This window comes from Ochotona princeps, chromosome 3, assembly GCF_030435755.1.
Source record: "Ochotona princeps isolate mOchPri1 chromosome 3, mOchPri1.hap1, whole genome shotgun sequence".
Taxonomy (NCBI): domain Eukaryota; kingdom Metazoa; phylum Chordata; class Mammalia; order Lagomorpha; family Ochotonidae; genus Ochotona; species Ochotona princeps.
Window position 1 is genome coordinate 71,500,126 of NC_080834.1, and position 24,603 is coordinate 71,524,728.

At 39.9% G+C, this 24,603-nt stretch overlaps 1 protein-coding gene and 1 long non-coding RNA gene across 5 annotated transcripts in view; one reads left to right on the forward strand and one right to left on the reverse strand.

Annotated features, from left to right (window-relative positions):
• Positions 1 to 5,377, reverse strand: part of LOC131479823 (uncharacterized) — a 53,098-nt gene extending 47,721 nt beyond the window's left edge. For all 3 annotated transcript variants that reach the window (XR_009245115.1, XR_009245114.1, XR_009245116.1), the window contains exons 1-2: positions 5,054 to 5,377; positions 3,041 to 3,183 (exon numbers count right to left, since the gene is read on the reverse strand). This is a non-coding gene — a long non-coding RNA (uncharacterized LOC131479823). The remainder of the gene's footprint in view (positions 1 to 3,040; positions 3,184 to 5,053) is intronic.
• A 578-nt stretch (positions 5,378 to 5,955) lies between these two features.
• ALCAM (activated leukocyte cell adhesion molecule) overlaps positions 5,956 to 24,603 on the forward strand; it is a 180,928-nt gene continuing 162,280 nt past the window's right edge. For both annotated transcript variants that reach the window (XM_058661824.1, XM_058661825.1), the window contains exon 1: positions 5,956 to 6,744. In XM_058661824.1, the coding sequence (XP_058517807.1) occupies positions 6,672 to 6,744 (73 nt within the window). In that variant the 5' untranslated portion in view covers positions 5,956 to 6,671. The remainder of the gene's footprint in view (positions 6,745 to 24,603) is intronic.

Here is a 24,603-nt window from a genome sequence, read left to right on the forward strand (position 1 = left end):
ATTAAGAATTATCAATAATAATTCTTAAATAAGAATGAGATACAAGTATTTGAACAAAAGTATTAAAAGAAGTAATGGAATAAACCACACTAATAGCTGGAAGAAAAGAATTCCAGGGAGTGAAAAAAGCAAGAATAAAGGCCCTGAGTTGGAAACACATTAGGTGTATTTAGGAATAGTGAGGGACTTTTACTACTGAATTAAATGAGAAGAATAGAGGATACTGAATTCAGAGTCAGAGAAGAAAAAGGTTTGCTCTCAAGTATGTACTAATAATAAATATTTTAAGTTACTATTTTAAATTTTTTGTTTGAAAGGAAGAAATTTTCTATCTACTGGCTTATTCTCAAACGCCTGAAGCAGTTGGGATTGGACCAGGCCAAACCAGAGGATGATATTCATCATGGCATCCCAAATGGTTGTCACAGGATGCAGTAGTACTTGAGCCCTTACCTGCTGCCTCCCATGGTACACACTAGCAGGAACATGCAGCAGAGAGGGGCTGGGACAAGAACCTAGCATCCACTATGCGATGTGGATATCTTCAAAACTGAGCCGAATATTTGCACCTTAAAACACTTTGAAGGCTCTGAAAAGCATTGGAATTCCAAAACTCTAACATATCATACAGTCATTGAGCCTTGATTCAGTGTAATTATTTTTTTCCTAATTAATAATGAAGAGTCTTTGCTTTTTAAGGATTATACATTTATCCAAGAATCATTTTTCATATGAACTCACTATCTCATCTGACTGTCCAGAAGTCCATTAGACCTGTGGTGACTCATTTGTCTTAGAATATGAAATATATATTATTTTTGCATTTTTACCACCACTAAATTTATACCTTATATTCATAAACAGAGTCATTGTTGATCGCAATAGTTAATAAATACATGACAAGGCAAATAAAGATAACTCAGAAAATTCTTGAAAACAATTCCAAGTTGAAATTTCTTTTCAAACATTTAAATAACCATACTCTGAGTCATTTGCTACTTACCAAAAACTTAAGTTAGATGCTTAGTTCAGTTGAAAGCTGAAAATATGCAGTGACCTTTGAGGAGAAACTCTCAAAGTGTAGGGTAATCCCAGACTGACTGTTATTTTTGTGATCATACTTCAGACATCAACTAAGATTAGTGATGAGCTAAGTTTTTAATACACTATGAGTTTTTGACATCCATTTTATATAGTAAAAGTTCCATGCTTAAATTTCTTAGTGAGTATTCTCTTCTCATTGCTCATGTCTGAAACAGGAGAGTGAGTAAGTGGGTTTCTGGTTCTACTGAAATAACCATGAACATCATTTTGTCACCTGACATTGAACAACTGAAATAAGAACACAGTGTTCAAGTGTTTATCAAGTGTTTATCAAGACTGTGAAGGCTCTCGCCTTGTGAACCCCAGTAATACATCTTTATTAGCAAGCATTACTACAGACATGAGCTGCAGATTTTTATTAATCCAATCATTAATATTACTATCGGCAATTGACATTGCCAAATAAATTCAATGGGCAAATTATTAGAAGTACAGATACTCATTTATCCTCCTCCAGTTGATATCTAGAATGACTTTAGAAATCATTTGCTTAAAAAAATTGGATCCTGAAATGAAACAGTTTTACTTTATGTCCGACTATTTGGTGCCTCTTTAATAGTATTATATCTTAGAATAAATATAAATCCCACTTAGCTTCTGCTTAATCTTTGTCATCAGTGCATTTGCCAATGGCCTTGCTTAGAAAAATCACTTAGGAGGTCTAGTAATCAGTTCTCTCTTTTTGGCCTTGGCCTTTGGGTTTCATTCTCTCTGTTGGCAAATAATTTCCAGCACTCATTTTCCCTCATAGATTTTTTTTTGTCAATTTATATTTCAAAATCCTTGTTATAGTGACTGGGACTTGACTCATTTTCTTTGTCCTCAGCTATAATCAGAAAAGTTCAATCATTTGAGACCTAATGGAAATCCCTTTCATTTCTTCGTATCACTACCTCTTATAAATTTGAGTTGATGCAAAAGCATACATTCTACAAAGAACTCCTCCTCATCACTTAGAACTGACAGAGGTTGATATCATACCCAATCTATTTGCAATGTTTGACTACATCTGTGTATTCACCAGTATAGAGCAACAAGCAAAATATTATGAACCAAATTGATTGTATGTTGTTGAATTCCATACAGTTTTGTTCAAAAAGTAGGGAGGTGCACAAAACACTATGCCATATGGTGGTGAGGAACAAATGTTTCCATCTGCAAAAATCATCTTTGATGAACTTTCTTTCCAATTAGATATCTTTTAGGCTAACCATGAAAGTTATGTTGGTTATCTTGTCCCCTAATGCTGATGTGAATGTGTTGGTACAGGGCAAAGGGTCATGACTTGAAAACTCAAGTCCCCGAGTTCTGATCTCAATACATCCTAAGTAGGAATCTTATCTCCTGTATGATTTCAATGCTCCGAACCTACTGTCCCAATGGTTGATGAATTCTTTCATATTTCAAATGCAAAGCTTTTCTCGTGTTCCAGGTAATATGAGATATTTCTCCCCTAGCTGAACACTATTCATTTTCTCTCCTGTAGTCAGAAGTATCCATCATGATGCTCTAATACATGACTACACTGTTAAATATCATTGGAATACCATCCATCCTCAATTGTAACACAAATGTTTGCCAAACGCAGCTGGAAACATTCTTCCACTTAAGAATGACATAAAATGGATCCGACCCCTTTTTCTCTATATTTTGAAAAGCAGATATTCCCTTTCCACTGTATTAATCTGTGGAGCTTAACATTTTAATGTTTGTTTCTGATTCTGACCTCTTATGTTGTATTCTTTCAGTTCAGAAAGTCTTTCCATCTCATATATACCACAATTCACCCATGGGAATAAAGTGTACAGTTTCTGTTAACTTTTTTAAGTAAACGTTAGGGAAGAAGACTTTACTCAAGTTTTGAAAAGATGAAATAATTTATACTTAAGTAGTATCTGCTGCCAAAATAAATCCGTGTCACTTTAAAGTCACACACCTCTAACAGGCAAAGCACTCAGTGATGAGCCATGTTGCAGGGCTTGAGTACACCAGCGCTTGGGGTAGACTCCCAGATTTACCATTTCCGTGAATCATTGTGTACCCTTGCGAAAGTGTCTTCACGTATCTGAGCTTCAGTTTCTTCATGACTAAAACAAAAAGAACAATTACTTCATGAAGTTTTTCCACAGGGGATTATACACACCCGTTCCTATAAACTGCTGAGAGTAATCTAAGAAGTTCCCAGTAAGTCTTGCTAATCAATTATTTAAAAAATGTTTAGAGGCTTTCACCTATTTCCAAACTCAGGCTTGTATGGTTTAGCTCTCACTCCTTCCTTTCTTTTCAGAATTCTGACCCACTTCCCTGTGATCTCCTATTGTATTTTTTATTATCTTGTTCAGTATACAGCAGTTTCCCCGTTATCATTATGGTTTCATCTATACTTACCAACAGCCTTTGGAGGTATTATTCCAAGTGGCTACCAAGGCATCTTCCTTAACTAGGACGCATTTTTTTTTTCCCCAAAAGGAAGTCTAGAAGCCATGGACAAACGAATCTATTTTTGCTATATGTAGAGATATGTATGTATGTATTACTGGGTGTTAAATATTATAAGGTATATTAACCCAATTTGGCTGTACACTTTTGAGGGCAGCATTGTCCTGTATTAATCACACTTCAATTAGGAGAGGCTGACTTTTAACTCAAGTAAGTGCAGGACAGGAATTCCAAAAAAAGCTCTGTGTCTGCGTCCAAAGTCCTAGCATCTTCTATATCCTGTTAAGTAGTTTTGTGATCACATTTGGTCCTAAAAAACAAATCCCAGGAAGTTAGCACTTCTGTTATTTATTTATTTAGTTAGTTGGTTACTTTTCAATTAAGAAAACCGAGGCTTAGAAAGATTGAGTTACCAGGCCCAGCGCTGTGGCCTAGTGGCTTAAAGTCCTCGCATTGAACGCACTGGGATCACATATGGGTGCTGGTTCTAATCCTGGCAGCCCCACTTCCCATCCAGCTCCCTGCTTATTATCTGGGAAAGCAGTCAAGGACAGCCCAAAGCTTTGGGGCACTATACCCGCGTGGGAGACCCGGAAGGGCTGCTGGCTCCTGGCTTTGGATCTGCGCAGTAAAGGCCATTGAAGTTACTTGGGGATTGAATCATCAGACCAAAGATATTTCTCTCTGTCTTTCCTCCTCTCTCTATCTGACTTTGCAATAAAAATAAATAAATCTTAAAAAAAAAAAAAAGACAGATTGAGTTACCCAAGACCACACAGTAAGATCAGAGGCAGGATCAAACAACCTTGTGATTCAGGGATCTACTTTTAAACAACTTGGTTTATTAATTCCCACCCCCACAATAAGGTCAGATGGAGAGCTGAAGATCCAAGTTAAAGGAATACGATGATATGCTCTAATACAAATCCCCTAGAGCCACAGCAAAAAGAAAAACAATTCCCCAATAGGATTCTGCAGTATCCCATGGGAATGCTAACAGACCAGCCAAACCTGGTTCAGGGAATAAAAAGGCACAAAATGTGTGCTTCCTAGCATTAGCCTTCTTGTTGATGTTACATCTAATGAGGACAACTACTTTTGACGGTAAAAATATCAAGAATTCTACCCTAAGATCTTGCTAATGTAGAGAACCAAGAGAGTAAGACAGGCAGGATTTCGAGAAAAATCACGGATGGAGAGAAAGCTTGCATGGAAAGAGGAAAGATTCAAAAATAGTGTGTGTTTGTGTGCAGGCTGTATGTGCGTGTGTTGGGCAGGGGGTTAGTTGTTTTCCTTAAACTTTTCTCTTCTCCAAGCCCCAACCCTCGAATTTGGCTGCTGAAGGGATGTCTTTGATGAACGCCCAGGACATGACTGTTACTTGTTGCCATTTCCCGCTGGTGACCCTAGGATGCACAAAAGGCTATTTTAAAGTTATGAGGAACCAAGATTGCGCTGTGCTTTAGGGATGAGAGTTGTGACTGAGCATCCCTGACTTAGAAGCACTTACAGTTCCCACAGCTCCACCTGGGTGTTCTGGAGGAAACTCTTCAAGCTCTGCGCCTGATCTGAAAGCGACACAGCTTTCCCTAAATTCAGCCTGGGAGGTGGTTCAATCTCCAGAAATTGCCTGAGCAGCCTGTCCATCTGTTGGGCGCCTGAGTTTCTGGAACGCGCTAAGAGGAGTTTGCCTTTTAATCTGAATAACTTGAAGATTTTCTGTTTGTCACTTAAAGAAAAATCACCACTTAATTCGAACTAACAGCAGCACGCGCCTCTGGCTTTTGTAGACACTGAGAAGATCTGTGACGGAGTATGGTGTGCAAATTCCTGATTTAATCCCCCCCCCCCAGTGGGGGGGGGGGCAAAGCGACGCTGTTCTTAGTCAGAGGTTGATGTAGACTGCAGTGGGCTGCCTGATGGACAGGAGCCTGCGGCAGGGCTAAAGAAGGTGGAGGAGTTCTGCAAGCTACTTTCCCCAGTGCAGAACCTGGGTTGCCCTGTGAACTCCCAGGAGTTTCCCTTTTACCACAGCTCCACTCCCTTTCCCGGCCCTGGACCCAAAGTTCTTCCCAGTGCCCTGCCCCACAGGACTCTCACAGGAGAGGGAGGCGGCTCCAGCGCGGAGGTAAAAAGTCCTGCAGAAGTGAGGCAGTGGTTCGGCCGTGTGGGGTAAGAAAAGAGCAGTCTGGTTCTTTGAAGCCTGGCGAGGCTGCGTGGGCAGAGGAGACAGGCCGTGTGGTGACGGCGCGGGTAACGCGGCGGGAAGCGTCGCTTCCTGACACCCCACCCGTGTGCGCGCGCGCGCGGCTCCGGCGCCTGCCGATTGGCGGGCGTGGCCCTGGGGCGGAGCGCCGCGGGCGGGAAGCTCCGCCTGGTGGAGCGCTGAGATGCAGGCGCGCGTTCCTCCCGCGGCTCCAGTCCCGGAGCTGGCAGCATCTCCGACTCGGTCCTGCAGCGCCTCTAGGCTGCGGGTCGGCGCTCCAACCACCTGCTCCGGGCTGCGCCGGGGGTGGGAAGCGGAGAGCGAGGACTAGAGAGACAGAGAGAGGGAGGGAGGGGCGGGGGAGGCGGAGAGAGACCGCTTAGTACACGCCTCCCGGTCCCTCCACTCAGAGCAGCCCCGAGACCGCTGCCGCCGCTCGCCCTGCTGCCGCCGCCGCTGCCACCTGAGGAGACCCGCAGGCCCCCATCGCCGTGCCCCCTCGGCCATTCCCGAGCCCCGGGCTGCCTTTGCACACTGTAACTATCATTATTACTCTCGGTGCAACAGAAGGAAACTGCAAGAAGGTTCAGCCGAAGCGAGCCAGAGACACTCTTCCCTATTACTTCTGGTGTCTGGAAAGAGAGGTCGCCGGTCCAAGGAGGCGAAGCCGAAAAGACCTAGAGTGGTGGCAGAGAGGGAGGAGGAGTCGGGGGTCCCCCCGTAAGGTGGAAAGTTGCGGACTAGCGAAAGCCTAAGGTGCAAGCGCCACAGCCCAGGGGACGGTGTGTCTGGGAGAAGACGCTGCCCCTTGCGTCGGGACCCGCGAGCGAGCGCGCGGGCACCACCGGGCGCGCGGGCCGACGCCCCCTGCTGCGGCGTGGACTCTGGCAGTGACCCCCCCACCCCGATTAGGAGGAGGAATATGGCATCAAAGGCTGCCCCCTCGTGCCGTCTGATCGTCTGCCTCCTGACCGCCGCCGCCGTCCTCAGGCCAGGTGAGCAAGGGGCCTTGGGGCAGCGCCGACCGACGTGGCCCGGGGCCGCGCGACCACCGGGCTGTGCTACCCAGGCGCGTGTGGGGGCGGCGAGGCTCATGGACCCCGGGCCGGTGGGGAGCCGGTCCCGGGGCTCAGTCCCCAGGGTCGCACCTTTGGACTCGGCTGGGCGCCTCAAGTTTGAGCCAGGAGAGGCCTGGAAACATCTCCAGGAACTTTGGGCGCGCCCGGGGTCGGGGCTGCAGGAGCCTTGGGCAGGGTTGTCCGGCGCTCCCCCGCTCCTGTCCCCGCGAGTCTGGGCAGGCGGCGGGCTCTCGCCCTCCGACGATTCCTGGGATCTCCGTGCTACAAAACACGCGGCTGAGTCCCGGGCAGTTTTCCTTTCGTTTAGCTGTTGGATGAAATAGCTACCCTCACTTTTTTTTTTTTTTTTCGTATAATTCCCCTAGTAACTTCCCCCCTTGGTTTGGGATGAGGAAGGACTGGTTCTATTGTCTGGGTGGGACGTGAGCGTGTGGAGGAGACGGTCAGCACCCACGCAGGCTGAACAGCCGCGTCTGTGGTTTTGTGAGATCTTGCTCCGTTGCCTTGTGGCTTTCCAGGACCTAGCTAGAGCTTCGAGTCTCAGTTCCGCGCTGAAAAATTAGAAAGGACGAAAAAAAAAAAAAAAAAAAGACAAAATTCCCAGCAACTAAAATATCTGACGGGGAATCCCTTTCCTCCGCGTCGGGGGCGTCCCCTGGCCCTGGCTTCTTTGGCCCCCGCCAGGCGCTGACACGAGATGGCCCGAACCCTGCTGTCCGCGCGCTTGGTCACTTGACAGAGTGGCAGGTTCCTTTCCTCGCTTCATTAAAGGGTTTACCCGAAGTTTTGGTTTCTCTGCCTTCCTAGGTCCTGGCCAAACTACTTCTATTACTTGAGCTTCTGTTTGCCCTTATCCGTTCCCTCCCCATCCCTCCACCCCCTTCCTTTAGAGCAAAGCAAAATCTCACTTCCTTTTCGCATCTTTGATTTCTGCTCAAAAGCCTCGGAACCTCCATTGGGAAAGGGGTGGGGGTGAAGTTGGGGTGTAGAGCCTGAAGGAGAGATCACGAGTGTGTGTGACCTGCAGCTGCTGTTGCTGCTGCTGGTGTGTGTGTGTGTGTGTGCGTGTGTGTGTGTGTGTGTGTGTGTGTGTGTGTGTGTGTGTGTTGGGCGGGGCGGCGGAAGGGGGATATGCCCTGACCAGATCCTGTATTAAAGTTACATTTCTGGGGTGAGGTAATGAGCTCACCTGCTGTTTCTGAGGCTGAGCAAGACTTGTCCGTGACAAATCTCTGACTCTGGGGCGGGGACTAGGAAAGCAGAATTGAACCGGATTTAAAGCAGCTGGGGAGGAGGTCAGACGTCGTGCAGATTTCACTTTCTCAGTCCTAAAGGCTGACGGAGAAGAAAGGGCACTCCTGAGCCCAGGGGAGAGTTTAGAAGGCACGACTAGGGTGCTGTACTTAGCAAAATGCCAAGCTCCGCAGGCCCAGGTCGGTTTTCATTTAACCCCCTGGAGACTGAGGCTGTAATCTCACCTGCACCTCAGCCCCTGGCACACGCACGCGCCGTCTGTGTCGTTTTACCTGCGGTCGCGCTGTAATTTATTTTCCGTTGTGTTAACTCGAAGGACAGGGTTTTCCGTTTTTTCAGAATTGCTACAGGCGGAGAGGTTCTGCGTCTTAACCTTCCTTTGCGGGATTCTTTGGCATCGCAGGCTGGCGCGTCCAGCCAGCACTGAGCCGCGCTCTTTCTGCTAGCTGGAGCACCCTTACCCCTCCATCAGCCAACGCCTATCCTGGAGTGGTTGCCGCAGACCCTCGTGTCATGGTTTGCCTGAATTATCACTCGGGCATGTTGTGATGTTCTCGCTGCAGGGACAGCATGTTGTGGAAACATCAAGGCACCAAAGGCGCCCTGTCTCCACAGGCAGAGCCAGTCCTGGATGGCAGGTGTACCTCTGTCTGAGCTCCTGGTGGAGAGAATGGTGGGACTGCATTGTCAATACCTAGCTTCCTCCTAGGGAATATCCAGGCAGTCTGCTGCTGGCCTGCTTTCCCAAGCAGTTTCAGAAATGAGTGCCCAATACTGGAACACAGAACTTGAGTTTGTTGAACTATACCTGCAGTTCTTTCGGCCTCTGATCGCTGTGCCGTCAGTTTTGCCTTGGACATGCAATGTTACCCTTTCGAAACCAAGAACACTGAGTTGAGAGATGAAGATGACGAAGTGTGTGCTCAGCATCTGAGGTAGCAAGAATCTCATTATTCTTGTAGAAAGAGCGTCAGCCTGTGGTGACATTTTGTATTGCCTTAAAAAGGTTTTCCTTGATTATTTACAACAAGGAGGCGGGACGCTGAAGTTAACCCTTTATTCACTTGGATCATCTGTGCCTGTTTCTAGGGTTTTTCACAAATTCTCCGCCCTATAAAATTCATTCCAAGGCACAAGCCCATAAAAAGCCCCTTTTTTAGTGGGATAATGTTTGAAGCATACCAGTTTATCTCAAATAAGCCCTGTGGGGAAAAAGCCATCAATTCATACATACTATCCTTTCAGTATACTTATGTGGGAATTAAACAAACATTAACTTAAAAGTCTCAGCCTGCTTAGGAATCAACACATATTGTTTTCTCCCACAATAATTTATTTGATTCAGAAACAGTTTGCAATGTCATGGGGGTATTGTCTGCAGTAAATTGCATTTTTAAGCTTGGCTCAGAACCATCTGCCTTCAGGCACTTGAACAAATTGTTGTCCCTCTTTGGGTGTCAGCTTCCCTTTTTCATAAAATAAAATGGTGGGCAAAGGGTCTGCTGTCTTTCAACCAAAAAAAAAAAGTTCCTGATGACATAAAGCAATAGAGAGAGAGAGAGAGAGAGAGAGAGAGAGAGAGAGAGGGAGACTTATTTAATCAGGCAAAAACATTTTCCAGTAGCATTTTTATATTTGTTTAATCTGAACAAAACGTATAAATTATATAGCACCAAAATATCAGTATACTCCAGTTTTCTACCTCACCCCCCTGTTTTTTTTTTTTTAATTTTATGATTTCACTGTAATATCTTATGCTTCCTGTTCTAGGCCTGAATAGGACTATTTACAAAACAAACAAACATTTGATGAATAGGAATTAATCTTCCACTATCCTGAGAAAGGAGATGGCAGAAGTAGGAAATATTTAGGTGTTAGAACACCCTGTTGGTGTAACACACAACTTGCCTGCCTTCTTCTAAGCTGAATACATGGTTTCTAGGATGAGATGGTGATTCATGCCAGCAAGTTCACAGGACAAAGCCTCATTTGCAGACCCTGAAGCTGCTGCTTAACAGACACTGTTTTGTACCATGGTTGGAATGCTATAATGAAGGAAGTCAAACCACAAGTACTTCCCTGTTGTTTAAAACCCTGTGAAAATCCAACATATCTTATGTTATCAAATTCCATTTTTCTGAACTTTTAGAGAATTCAGACTAACTTACCTTTCATAAAAGAAATTCTGGATTGGAATCCAGTCTACTGTTTGTTATTAATAAGAAGAAAATCAATGAAAACTTGAGTTGAGTTATCAGAAAACTCTTTACACTGGCATTAGTACCTGTATGTTAACTTTTAACAGTGCCGTTTAAGAATGTTGTGACAGAGAGTTATGTCTCTACTGATTTTTACTCCACATCCCCAGAATTTTCTGTCTGTGTAATGTGTGGTTCTGACCATGGCGTGATTAGTAACTCCTTTGCTCAGCGTTTTGTTTTTCTTTTTCAAGTACAGCATACTGTATTAATTAAGACTTTTATTATGTAGTTATTAGAATAACAGCCTTTAATTAATTTAACTTAATTATCACTTTGACTATTTTATTAAAAGCAGGTGAAAATATCTTTTTCTCTGTCAAGTTTTACACCACTAAACAGGCACACTGTGCGTAAGTTGTCAATGGTGCTTGTGTAAGATGGCATCGTTTTGCCAGAGAGTATTTGAAATGCTTTGTGATCACCACATCTTGTATTCCTAGACACATCTTGTTCTGTTCTGGTCATTTATTTAGCATTAAACATCATCAAAGAGTTCTAGCTCCCTGAAGCTGTTAACTGAAGTAGAAATATGTGATTTGTATCCTCAATATGCAGAGGAGCCACATAGTTGTAGCTGTGATAAGAGTACCTCCATGCCCCCCTGTATATACTGAAACTTAAGCAGGAATTTCAAGTGTTCATTGTATTTTTGTTGTTGTTATAAAACTTGCACAAAGCCCCAGCTCATTTCCTATACCTGAATGTATGTCACATTTGAAGAATGAATGACCTCACTGGAAAACTAAAGATTGTTTTCTTGGGAATAGTGAGTGATAAAATAATATTTATTTTATTATGATGTTTTGATTTCAGCTTATGTTATTTTCAATAAGAAATGAAGAAGACCAGGAAAAACACAGTTCATTTATACTTCTCTTTACCTTCTGTATAGAGCAGATCGTTTCCTTCCCTGAGAACAAAATCAAGCTGAAATGCATGTTCTTCTTAAGACAAGGCTTTCATAGGTATTTTGTAAAGCTAAATCCTACAGTTTTGTAGTATCCTTTCAGTATTCAAAGCACTATTGTATTTTTGCAGTTAACAATATTTTTATTCAGCCAATTTTTGTGTTTAAATATCAAAATCTATATTCACCCCCTCCACATTATTGGATGGGAAACATTATTTCAGATAGGACTACTTGCAAATGTGCTGTGGGACTCAGTAATTGTTTTATGGTAACCTATTATCATAGCCCATTATTGAAGTGTATGTTTCAAGAATGAAATTAGCTTTTAGTGCTTGCTCTCTTATTTATCCAGTCACTTCTCAATTACCCATTCAATTGGAGGGGAAATCAAAGCTGTGTACTATCCAAAACAGCCTCTAATCAAAGGATTACTTTATTTGTCTTTGAGTTGAGGTACTTCAATGAACATGCCCTTGTCAGGTCTACATAAGCTAATCTTCCAAAGGGATAAATCATCTATTCTGTGTGACATAAGACATCCTTCATGCAAAATAAAAAGCAAATATGTGGGTAAACAGGTGTGTTCATACATTCTCATACATAAACTTTAGAATAGAGATTAGCATACTGGGAAGTGAAGAATCGTTGCAGTATGCATCTCTACTCTTGAATAAAAGGAGGACTCCCAATGAAGCTGGTAAATCGATTTTGAAACTAGGATGCTGAACTTTCTGCATTGTCTATGCATACAGTTCTGTGAGATACATAAATAGCAGAATGTTGGACTTGTGATTGTTGCTGAAGGACTGTACTACTGTAATAACATGTGAATAGTGGGTGTGGGGGTGGTGGCTGAAAGGTGAACTCCCTGTGCCTATGCAATCATATTATGAAAAAAGAAAAAATGCATATTTTTGCCACATTAAAAAATACTGTAAGGAACTACATTAATCTGAAAGACAGCAGTTTAGTGTCTCCTGCTTCTTCAGTTCTCCTCTGTGTTATTTAATAAACAGAGGCAAAATCCTTCCCAAGTAAGAGTAAAAAATTCATAAAATTAACCTTAATATTCACTACCTTTTCAAGTTAGAAATATTATGGACTTTTGATGCTCACCAGGAAAATATCCTATGACCATGGAAATTGGCTTAGCATGACTTAGTTCAGAAACTCTTCCATCAAGAGTTTGTTTAGCTGTGAAAAATTGTGTTTTTAGTTTCTGGTAATATTTTCCCTAACATGTAGACCATTTTTCTTAAGAGATTTTTTAGTTTATTAAGCCATGTAAGTTTCTGTGTATGAATGAACAAAGATGACATACCTTTCTCTTTTTCTTTCAAAAAAGATGTATTCGTTTATATTGGAAAGTCAGATATACAGAGAGGAGGAGAGACAAGAGAGGAAGATCTTCCATTTGATGGTTCACTCCCCAAGTAGCCACAACAGCTGGAGCTGTACCAATCCGAAGCAAAGAGCCTGGATCCTGTTCCAGGTCTGCCACGTGGGTGCAGGATCCCAAAGCCTTGGGTTCTCCTCAGCTGCTTTCCCAGACCACAAGCAGGGAGCTGGATGGGAAGCAGGGCTGATGGGAAGCAGGGCTGCCGAGATTAGAAACAGTGCCCATATGGGATCCTAGTGCATTCAAGGCAAGGATTTTAGCCATTATGCTATTGCGCTGGGCCCACCTTTTTCTGTTGATATGGTTTGGCTTAGTGCCTACATAGATGAACTTGATGGTCATTCTGATTTTTAGAGAAATAAAATGTTACTTTTAATGGTCTATGAAGTTAACTCTAATCAGTAAAAACCAATAATATCAAACCCATAATTGACAGGGTAATTTGCAGTTTGAATTTAAAGGATTTTCTTCTTGATTACTTTATTGTAATAATATCAACAGTGTTAAGTAAGTTGATAAATTAAGAAATAAAAACTAATGCAGTTTATTCTTAAGAAAGATTTATAGTACTCTTGTGTGACTTCAGAAGCCAATGAAAATTTTTTTTATCCTTTTCTTTTGTTAAGTGTAAATTTAGGGAGTCTAGGCAACCTCATGTGAGCTTTGAATGAAAAATGAATAACTTCACTATACATTTTGCCTTTAATACAAAATCAACATTGAAATATCAGAAACTACTAAAATATGTCCTAACATTGCTTTCTCAATTGTCCTATGTTTGTTGTAGGCTTTTCCTCAATGTATTATGACAATACTATTTTGCAGTTGATCATGAACTTTTAGAGAATTAAATTTCATATTCATTTGTGGATCCTTCAGTACAGTAAAAAGCTCAACGCCTATAAGATGCTTGACTTTTTTCCTTTTTATTGAATGGTTCTAACAAATAAATGAAAAGTAGGCTAGTTTGTATGGCCATCAACTATCAAGACATTTTCTCAAAGGACATGGGAATTGAAGCTATACTACCATACCATGGGAACTGGAATATGGAATTCTTCCACCATGGAAGAATTGATATATACAAAAAGGATCAGAATGAAAAGAAAAAATTCATAGACCATTAAGACGTGATGGCCCTTTGATAGTGCATAAATGAAGAAAAAGTAAAGAAAAGAACATGTATATTAGTAAAGAACTCGTGGTTAACATTGGAAAAAGCTTTTACCAGTGGATAAAGTACAGGAAAAATGTATGGGTTAATCTGTTGTGCTTATTGAAGCTATTTGTGCACCTAAATACTTATCTCTTGTAGTGAAAGTACATGCTCTAGTTGGAAGATACAATTTACCCAGCACCTTTCTCTCTCTTCTCTATCTCTCTCTCTCTCTGTCAAATGCATTTTAATGGCCTAATGCTTTAAATATTAAAAATCATGTAATGTATTTTCCCATGTTGTGACTTTTATGGTTACTAAGAAATCTTTAAACTATAATGTGACTTTCTATAAAGCTAATTTATAAGAAGAGGATACTGGCTGTAAGACTGTGAGCATTGTACTCCCTTAGCAATAATTACTCACATATAAATCAATAAGATGCTTTATGCATTTGGCCAGTAGGATTTCATCTCTGAATTCATGTTTTGGTTAACAACTGAGAGGAGCTGGGCAGCTTGCAGGGCAAAAGGTTACACAATGAATCCTGCAATTTTATTTATGTGCCCTCTTGAGGTCTAGTCACTACTTTATGTATAGTCATCTAAAAATACCCAAGATGATACCCAGTGTGTCACCTGTTGTGACCTATGTTACTTTTGGTAAATGTTTTATTTCTTTAGTAATTTTGATGTCATCCAGTTAAATAAGCACATTATTCGTAATGTGACCATACATCCTGGTATTTCCAAGAAAATCTTGATATATGCCTGATGCTTTCGTGGAATTATTAATGACACACCTTTCACTGTCATAAATGAAGTCTGGGTTACAAATTATATTGTCAGTATAATTATTAGTAGCTTCTCTTTATATATGTCAGTCTTGAAGTACTTTAAGAAATAAATTCTTCATCCTGACAAAGTGTGCATTTACAGTCTTTTTAAATTTATGCTTCAGCTACAAAGAAATATCACTTAGGGATTATGTACTGCTTTCATTTAAAAATGAAAAAGTGAGAATATACCATACATGTAATATTGTGCCTTCCTAATTACTTAGCAGCACATTTTGGAAATTAAAATTTTGTCTTATTTCAGAGGAACATAAAAATAGTGCATTGGCTTTTATTTATCACCATAACTCATTTAACCTTTTGGCTGGGTTTGAAGTGTATACTGCTTGCAATATGTTGTTATTGCAAACAACAGTACAGTAAATATCCTAATAGATATTATCCATGAGGAATAGTTATGTCGGTAGGGAGATATTTTGGAAGTAAAACTGTTGAGTAAAAGAATTGTGTATTGTGTATTTAAAGAAATTGTACATTTGTTTGCTTGTTATGAGGGGTTTCTGGAGCAAACCTGATGGTCCTTACGAAAGAGGGTGGGGACCCAAAGTTGGAAGCAGGCAAGGGCCAGAGAAAGCTCCTCTCCCTAGTTCCGAAGGAAGCTTACTGTTCTTCTGTTTCTGCGGACTGCTCAGGGATCCTGGTTGTCGTTCTGATGACCCTGGATCCTGCAAGGCAGGAATTGGGCTTCTTCCATCCCACATTGTAGATCCAAATGGGGGTGGGTGACCTCAGAGTTCGTGGCCTCTGAAGGCACTCCATTTCCCCTGTGGTCTCCTTAGCAGTAGGGATGTAGTCCTCAGTACAAACTAGAATAAATAGACAGAGAACAACTAGGAAAGCTTAGAAACAGACAGGAAGCGGTCAGCGGGGATGCACTTATAACTCACTCCTCTCTGGGGTGATAAAGATTTCTCACTGGCCCACATGAATAAAAGCACCAACAACACTTGTTGGCGAGGTTGCGGGGAAAAGGGATCCCTACTCCACTGTTGGTGGGGCTGCAGGCTGGTACAGCCTCTATGGAAATCAGTATGGAGAATATTCAAACAACTCAAATTCAACATACCGTATGATCCAGCAATAGCACTCCTAGGAATATATCCAGAACAATTGTTTTATGAGAAACCAATATGCACTCCTATGCTCATAGCAGCACAATCAGTAATTGCAAAAACATGGAAGCAACCAAAATGCCCATCAACAGAGGATTGGATAAGAAAGCTATGGTTCATCTACTCCATGGAATACTACTCAGCTATTAAAAAAAACAAAATGCAGTTCTTTGTGGCCAAATGGGCCAAACTGGAAACCATAATGCTAAGGGAAATGAGCCAATCCCAAAAGGTTAAATACCACATGTTTGCCTTAATTTAAGATGATATGATGTTATGTATAACATGTTATGTTTTGAATGTTATAGGTTGTGTATAAACTAAAATTGAAATGTCAATGAGGTGGTCACAGAAGATGGCTGGGAACTCGCATTTACTTTTAACATATTGGTTACTCATTACTATGTCAATTAATTCCATAATGATGTAAATTTTTGCTGATGGTATGTTGGAGCTTTCAATTGACTGGGATGATACTCTGCTAGCTCTGTCTTCAGACCAGAGAGGGTATACCTAAGAAGCCGTTGAACTTGACTGGACAATAAGATGCTGGACTCTATGTTTGGTATATGCTTGCAATGGGGGAATCTCAACTGAACTTGAGCTGTGGTTATGCAACAAGGTGGAGGAATCCACCATAGGGGGAGGGTTTGGGGAGGGGTGGGAGAACCCAAGTATCTATGTAACTGTGTCACATAATACAATGTAATTAATGAAGTTAAATAATTAAAAAAAAAAAGATTTCTCTGCACACCCCTCCCAAAAACGTTCACCTAAACTGTTGACATATGTCCTGTTAAAGTTATAGAGTTAGACTACCCGAAAAACAACCAGGTTCAGCAAAATCATAACATTAAAATAGACAAGATAAATAAAATGCTAAATACTAACATTAAAATAGACAAGAAACAGCTGAATAGCAATCTATAGCCATTTTAAGGTATATAGAACATGGTTGAATATAAACCAAAATTGAAATGTCTATGAGGAAGTCATGGGTTGTGGTTGAGAACCTGCATTTCCCTATTAACATATTGGTTAATCAATACCATGTCAAATAATGCCATAATGTTGTAAATGGTTGTAAATATTATGTTGGGTTTTTTTACCTGATTGGGATGATACTCTGCTGGTTCTACCTTCAGACCAGAGATGGTCTCACCAAGAAGCCATTGAACTTACCAGGACAATAAGATGCTGGACTTTATGATTGGTCAAAACCTCCAATGAAAGAATCTCAACTGAATCTGAACTATGGAAATGCAAGAAAGTGGAGCAATCCACCGTGGCGGGGGGAGGGTTTGGGGAGGGGCGGGGGGAATCCCAGTGCATAAAAAAATGTGTCACATAATGCAATGAAATTAATAAAAAAAATCAGCACTTGGACCTATGGATTACACTCAAAAAAAATAAAGAAATTGTAAAAAATTATTTCAAAGGTTATATACCTTTACAAATGACAAGACTATCTGATGATATCCTATCTCTTATACTTCCTGCAGTTATTTTATTTCTGTTTTCACCAGGATAACAGCATTTGGAAAGGGATAAAATTATAGGAATAATAAGTATGGTCCTGGCGCAGTAGCCTAGCAGCCAAAGTCCTTGTCTCGCACACAACAGAATCCATATGGGTACTGGTTCTAATCCCCATGGCCCTGCTTTCTATCCAGCTCCCTGCTTGTGGCCTGGGAAAGCACCCGAGGACAAACCAAGGCCATGGGACCCTGCACCCAGGTGGGAGACCCAGAAGAATCTACTGGCCCCTCTGACTTTGTATCAGTTCAGCTCCGGCTGTTGCAGCCACTTGGGGAGTGAATCAGCGGATGGAAGATCTTCATCTCTATCTCTCCTCCTCTGTGTTTATCTGACTTTCTGAGACAAATAAAATGAATCTTAAAAAAAAGAATAATAGATATACATTCAAACATATAAGGCAGCAATTATAGTGTTTTGGTCCTTAATTTGTTATGTATAATATGAAGCTAAAAAATAGGAGAAAATATATTTACTTGAATTTTTATTATTGCTCTTTTCACAGAAGGTTGCTAATTTATAGAACATGAAATATACAATTATATGACATCTTTTCCCCATTTTCAGTAAGATATACTGTATGGAATCAAATTACCTAAACTGAAACAGTGGATTAAGAGACAACCCTGGGCCTGGCACTATGGCCTAGTGGCTAAAGTCGTCACCTTGCACTGGCCGGGGTCCCATATGGGCGCCGGTTCTAATCCCAGCAGCTCCACTTCCCATCCAGCTCCTTGCTTGTGGCCTGGGAAAGCAGTGGACGGCCCAAAGCCTTGGGACTCTGTGCCCATGTGGGAGACCTGGAACAGGATCCAGGTTCCTGCCTTAAGATTGGTGCTGCTCAAGCCCGGTACCGTGGCCTAGCAGCTAAAGTCCTCGCCTTGAACGCCCCAGGATCCCATATGGGCGCCGGTTCTAATCCCGGCAGCTCCACTTCCCATTCAGCTCCCTGCTTGTGGCCTGGGAAAGCAGTTGAGGACGGCCCAATGCATTGGGATACTGCACCCGCGTGGGAGACCCAGAAGAGGTTCCAGGTTCCTGGCTTCGGATTGGCGTGCATTGGCCGTTGCGGCTCACTTGGGTAGTGAAACATCAGATGGAAGATCTTCCTCTCTGTCTCTCCTCCTCTCTGTATATCTGAGTTTGTAATGAAAATAAAATAAACCTTAAAAAAAAAAAAAGATTGGTGCTGCTCTGGCCGGTGCGTCCACTTGGAGAGTGAATCATTGAGCAAAAGATCTTCCTCTCTGTCTCTCCTCCTATCTGTGTTTCAGCCTTTCCAATAAAAAAATAAAATAAATCTTTAAAAAAAAAGAGAGAATCACATTTGTTGCTGTTTTTACTATGCAAGGATTTTTTTCAGTTTTTGTGTTGATCACTACAGGTGCAACACTGATTGTGTGGGTGGTCTAACCAATATCATTGTATAGATAACAATAATAGATTGGCTAAGTAAAGTTCACTTTTTATGTAAATCATTATTAAATTTTACTACAAGATTCTTTCAGGAACTCTTGTACTCTTCATTATGTTATTTTTAGACCTACCTGTGGAAAGTAAAAGTAATATATATCTTACAGTCATTTTGTGCAGGAAAAAATAACGCACTGTGTTACAGTAAAAACTTTTCAAAACATTTTCTTAAAAGAAGATATTCATAATTTAGTAAATATTAGTATGTACATAATGTGATTTCATGGATAAGTAGTTTCTACATGGCATTTAGCTTTAGATAATTACGTGTATTCTGTAAGTATTTTTTCAACCTGGCAAAAAACCTGATATTTTCAAACAAGAATATTTGTGGTTGCTATAAGATATAGGTTTTTTTTTTTATTTTGCAGAGTTATGCATGGCTTTAAATATCAAAAATGCCTATAGTATAAAGTCTACAAGCAAGATGTGATATATAATTGGATTTTCCCTGTTAGATTCACCTCTACTTGACCCACCTTCAATGGATGCTAATCTAGTTCTAAAATAGAGCTTCTCTGAGAAATATCTATGTAGTATCAGATTATAGTGCTGTTCTTATCACCCCAAAATGACAAATTCTAAGTATATATTTATAAAAACAAACCATGTACCTGTTCAGTTATTTCTTACTTTATTGGTTAAGTGTATAGAACACATAGCAAAACAGCAAGAGAGAGAGAGGAGAGGAGTTTTGGAGAAGTAGGGCTACTGGGACTCATATGGGATGCCCGTGCTGCACATGAGGAAATGGTTTGCTACGTCACCACACTGACTCTATGTTACCATTTTTAAAATGTCATTGAAATAATAAATTATCTGCTTAATTTTTATAGACTATCAATTGTTGCAGATTGCAGATTGCCAAAGCATTTCCCAAGGACTCTACAGCTTGTACATTGGGTTAGAGTGTTAGCTTGCTTTCTAGCTTTTGCCCGTGTTGTCTTGTTTATAATTGATGATAACAATTTGATATGAATATTCAAGAAGTTGGAGAATATAAAAAGTGCTTCTCAGTGTGTAGCACATACTGGATTATCAGCCAGTAATAATTAATATGAATGACATTTTTCAGTAATCCTAGTATTATAATAATGTCAATTTATTCACATTCAAAACCTCGTGAACTCTCTCTCTGTAAATGTTGATTTACTTTGGTTCCATCTCAATATACTTTGGGTTTCCATCACAAAATTGTTAAGCATATTTTACTAGAAGACTACATAATCTCAGGATTTTAGGTAACCTTCATGTTTATCAAGCCAGGGAAAACAAAGAAACAAAAAAATAATTGAAAAATAGCAATGTTAAAGTGTGATGACCCAAGTAAACAAACAAAAGGTCTGCTTAGGATAAAATGAAACTTGTAATTAATTACATTATTTATGATGTTAACATTGTATACATCTTTTTAAATTTTAAAGTGTTGCATCTTGGAAAGGACAGATAATCCAGTTATTGTGATGTAGCCATTTTGATGAACAAATTATGATTTTAAATACAAGGTACATTTTTAATATAAATTGAAATTCAATATAGGGAGCTCCACTGCTTTCATTTTTTTTGGAGCACTGTGGGATGCTTTCTTTATTATGAGTTCCTGGTGACTTCTGCTCTATAGTGGAATTTATAAAAAAAATTCTAACTTTAATATAAATGACACTTGAAAATCAAATATTATATTTCTCCTATTCATGAAATGCCAAAAAAATTCTTCTTACAAATTTTAGGTGTTTAGAAACTCTGGTTCTTCTTTCTTTCTTTCTTTCTTTCTTTCTTTTTTGATAGTATATCACTAATAGAAATTACAGTAGGTATACTCTTGAGAAATATGGTTTAATACAGCAAGGTAGCAAAGAAAAATGAAGTTTCTTTATAATGATAAAATAATACTTGTTTTGATGTTAATTTTTGTTGTAGCTTAAAGCTGCTATATATTTGCATAGTAGAGGAAGATAGCTAATATTCCAAACATAACTTTGCTTCATTTTCTAAACAAATGAATCTGGAGTTCTTCATGGAAATGGCATATACTTTTTCTTTGCTCTGCTTTAGTTTTCACATACCATTTTGACCATTTTGACTTAGATAACTTTTTTTTTAAGATTTATTTATTTTCATTTGAAAGTCAGATATAAGGAGAGGATAGACAAAGATCTTCCATCAGCTGATTCACTCCCCAAGTGGCTGCAACAGTTAGAGCTGAGCTGATCCAAAGCCAGGAGCCAGTAGCTTCTGAGTCTCCCACCTGGGTGCAGGGTCCCAAGGCCTTGGTTTGTTTTCAGGTGCCCTCCCAGGGAGGGCATGGATGGAAAGTGGAGCAGCCAGGATACGAACAACGCCCATATAGGATCCTGGTGCTTGCAATGCTAGGATTTTTGCCACTAGGCTGCTGCACCAAGTACTAGATAACTAATTTTAATATGAGGTGATCTATATCATCTGACCTATTGTTACTTTATGTTTCATTTTTGTTTTGATGAAAGGTATTATTATCAGGCATCACAAATTCACTAAATTGATTAAAATGTGATTGATTTTAAATTTAATATTACATCTTCTAAGTTGTCCATATGTATAAATGAATCATAATCTTCTGTGTGTGATTCTATCAATTCCTTTACCATTAAGGGGTTCACTTTTGGAATGGAATTATTATGCCATGTATTTTCTTTGTAGCTCAGAAATTCTAAGATTGAAATCTAGAATTTGAGTTAAAAGAACATGCATATAAAATTGCATAGCTTTGGGTCAATAATAAGCAATAGTTTTACTTGCAGTTATACTAAAAAAGCAAATTTAAATCCATGATCCTGATTTTCAAAATGAAAATTGAAATGATGCTTTTTAATTACATGGGGAATTACAAACCCCCATACATTAGGCTTGCTAATATATTAATAAAATGTTATTATAAGGTAAAGAATAACTCAGTTCACTACCTTAAGAAAAAAGAATTGCCAACACAGAGATAGCTATACAATATTTAATGACAGAATTAGATTAATGTCTCTCATGTGGCTAAAACTGGGTGAGCAGCTTAGGAACAGTTTACAGTTGTTACAGTTTAGAGTAAATGTTGGTGCTGGTATGTTGGCATAGCTAATTAAGCCTCTGTCCACCATGCCAGCATCCAACAGGGATGCTGATTGGACTCATAGCTGATCAACTTATTATCCAGATGATTGTGTCATTACTGCTTTCCCTTGTAGATGTAACTTTCAAATATGGCTTTTGTAGCCAAAAAGTATAATTTTTGTTTTCTAAGCTGTGTGAGATTAGCAAGTTGTTTAACTCCTATTCTGTCCTGAGCTATGCAGTGAGAACCATGTACTATCAGGTAGGATTGATCAAAAAGTTAAATGAATTAATATATATCATGAATATTGCCAAAACATGACTAAAATCTTTTAAAAATATATCTAGTTATTTATTTCCTTGGTGAAATCATTTTAAAGTCCTATAATTATTTTACTGAAATCCTTGTCTTATGAGCCTTTAAAAACTCTTCTTGGACATTTTTCAGTTATTCAGAGTTTTTACTTCTACATCATGGTTTTGCTTCATCTTTTTCTCAAACACATTATTGTCAGTAAATTTTACTTCTCTACTCTGAGAGTCAATTTCTCCTAAATTTTGTGTAGAAATGCTAGGATTTTTGTACAACATCATAAAAGTATTTATCTGGATAAATCACTATAAATCCATCACACTCACTTTCAGAAAACTGCTGTTTATGAAAAATTGCTATGCTCATGCAGTGCTGTACTCGATAAATGAAAGGATGAAGCTGAACATTCATATAAAAGTATTAAGCTCAAAAAAAAACTGTGCTTCTGGTTTATTTTGTTTTCTTAAGTTGCACAGTATAATCACATTTTCAGTCTTATCAGTGCAGGATTTTGAATACACAATTGTCTATATATTCGGAACAAAGATACTATCCAAGAAAATCATCTAATTGGCTAGCTGTTTTTATTTAAACGTATAAAATTAGTTGGGCCATTATCAACAACCTGTCAGGATTCTGGGATAATCAAATAGGCTACATGACAATTAAAAAAAAGAAACATGTATTTACAAAGTTTCTGCTACTTGAAAAAATGTTGCCATTTCTGTGAGGAATATTGCATGAATTGTTGGGTTGATCTGTGGCATCTCATTTTAGTTTTGATTAGCAATGCGTAGCCCAAGAAAATATTATTCTTCAGAACATTAAAGAAGATTCATAAGTAAAATAAGTCCCAGTTTTCTGTGGAGCTGGAACCTGGGGTTATTGTGATGGAAAATTTTTCATCGTTAGCAAGCCTTGTATAAGTCTATTTAACAAACAGGATTAGGCATAATAAAAAATGTTTTTCAAATAACAGAGTGCACTGTATTTTGTAAAACCACAAGGATAAATGAAGCTGAAGGGAAAGCTTGTGCTCATGAGGAAAAGCACTTCTCTTCAGAGCAAAGAAGAAGGAGAAGGCTGGAAACTAGCATGAAATGCAACTGCTTTTTGAAAGAAATTACTATAGCTTCTGGGGACCCAGGGCACTATGTTGTAAAATGCATTTTTTTTCTGCCTTGTTGTGACACCACTTCAATAATACATTCTGGTAATTTACAGTTTGATAAGTAAGAAAATTGGCTGGGAATAGAAGAAAAAAAAAGTGGGGAAGGTTTCTGTAGGGGACTTCTGATGCAGAGTCATCCTGAAATACTGAGAATTATTGATAAGATTTATCAACGTTTATCAAGTTGTAATGGCAAGTGTGAATTCATGATTCTTTATCAAGATTTGGGAATTCTATAGAGAAGTTCCATTCAGTTAAATAATGCTAGAGAATATCACTTAGCAATAAAATGAATCTATTCATTTTCTACTGAGTGAATTTAAATATACTTGTGCATTGTAAATTGTATTTGAATACTTGTACATGTAAGTTCAGTTCCAAATTTTGACCAATGAGAATCTGGGAAAATGGTGTTTCAGAAGTCACTCTTCCACAGATGGATGGGCCACAACATTTTGAAATATCTGCTTTAACCCTGAACATTGATAGCCTGAGAAGACTTAAGCATTGAGCATTTCATTCTCTACCAGTTTGCAAAGGAAAACAAAGTTAGAGAAAGGAATATAACAGAAATTGAGTATAGTTAAAATTCTGAAAACGAAAACTGGTAGGAAAATAAATCTTGCAGAAAAAGCGAGTTTTAGAGTAACAGTATGAGGACAGATGTGAACAGATGAAATGTCTTTGTTTAGAACAGATGCCTCTGGCACTGGGGGCCAATTCTGTTAAGTCAAATGCCAGAACCACCTGGAGTGCATAGTCCAGAAGTTGGAGTGGCCTACTAGGGAGATAGTGGGCACTTTCCTCCTGGGTAACCACTCCCACTGGAGAGCATGAAAAATAGGACAGGGGCAGGGGTGGCTAGACAGAAAGGCACCTGCCAGCATGTGTGTGGGCTGGATAGTAGGTTGGTTGGGTTGAACTAGGCTTCAATGCCCATTGACAAGTGTAAGAGCTAAATGGGATGTGGGACATACTGAATAAGCCTGCGGTACCTACTGGCATGCATGGGAACCAGGGTGGGGGCAGGCCTGGTGCGATTATGGGGAGTTGCCCCAACTAGGCTGCAGCTCCCACTGGTTTGCGTGAGGACCCAGTATGAAGTGGGTAGGCTCAAACTGGACTACAACATCGATTGGTTCATGTGGATGACAGGGCTGGAAACAGAACTGACCTAGCAATTGCAACAACCAGCATGTGCATAAGCTGTTTGGGGCCGTGGAGGGTGCCAGACTATGTACTGCCAAATTCACACA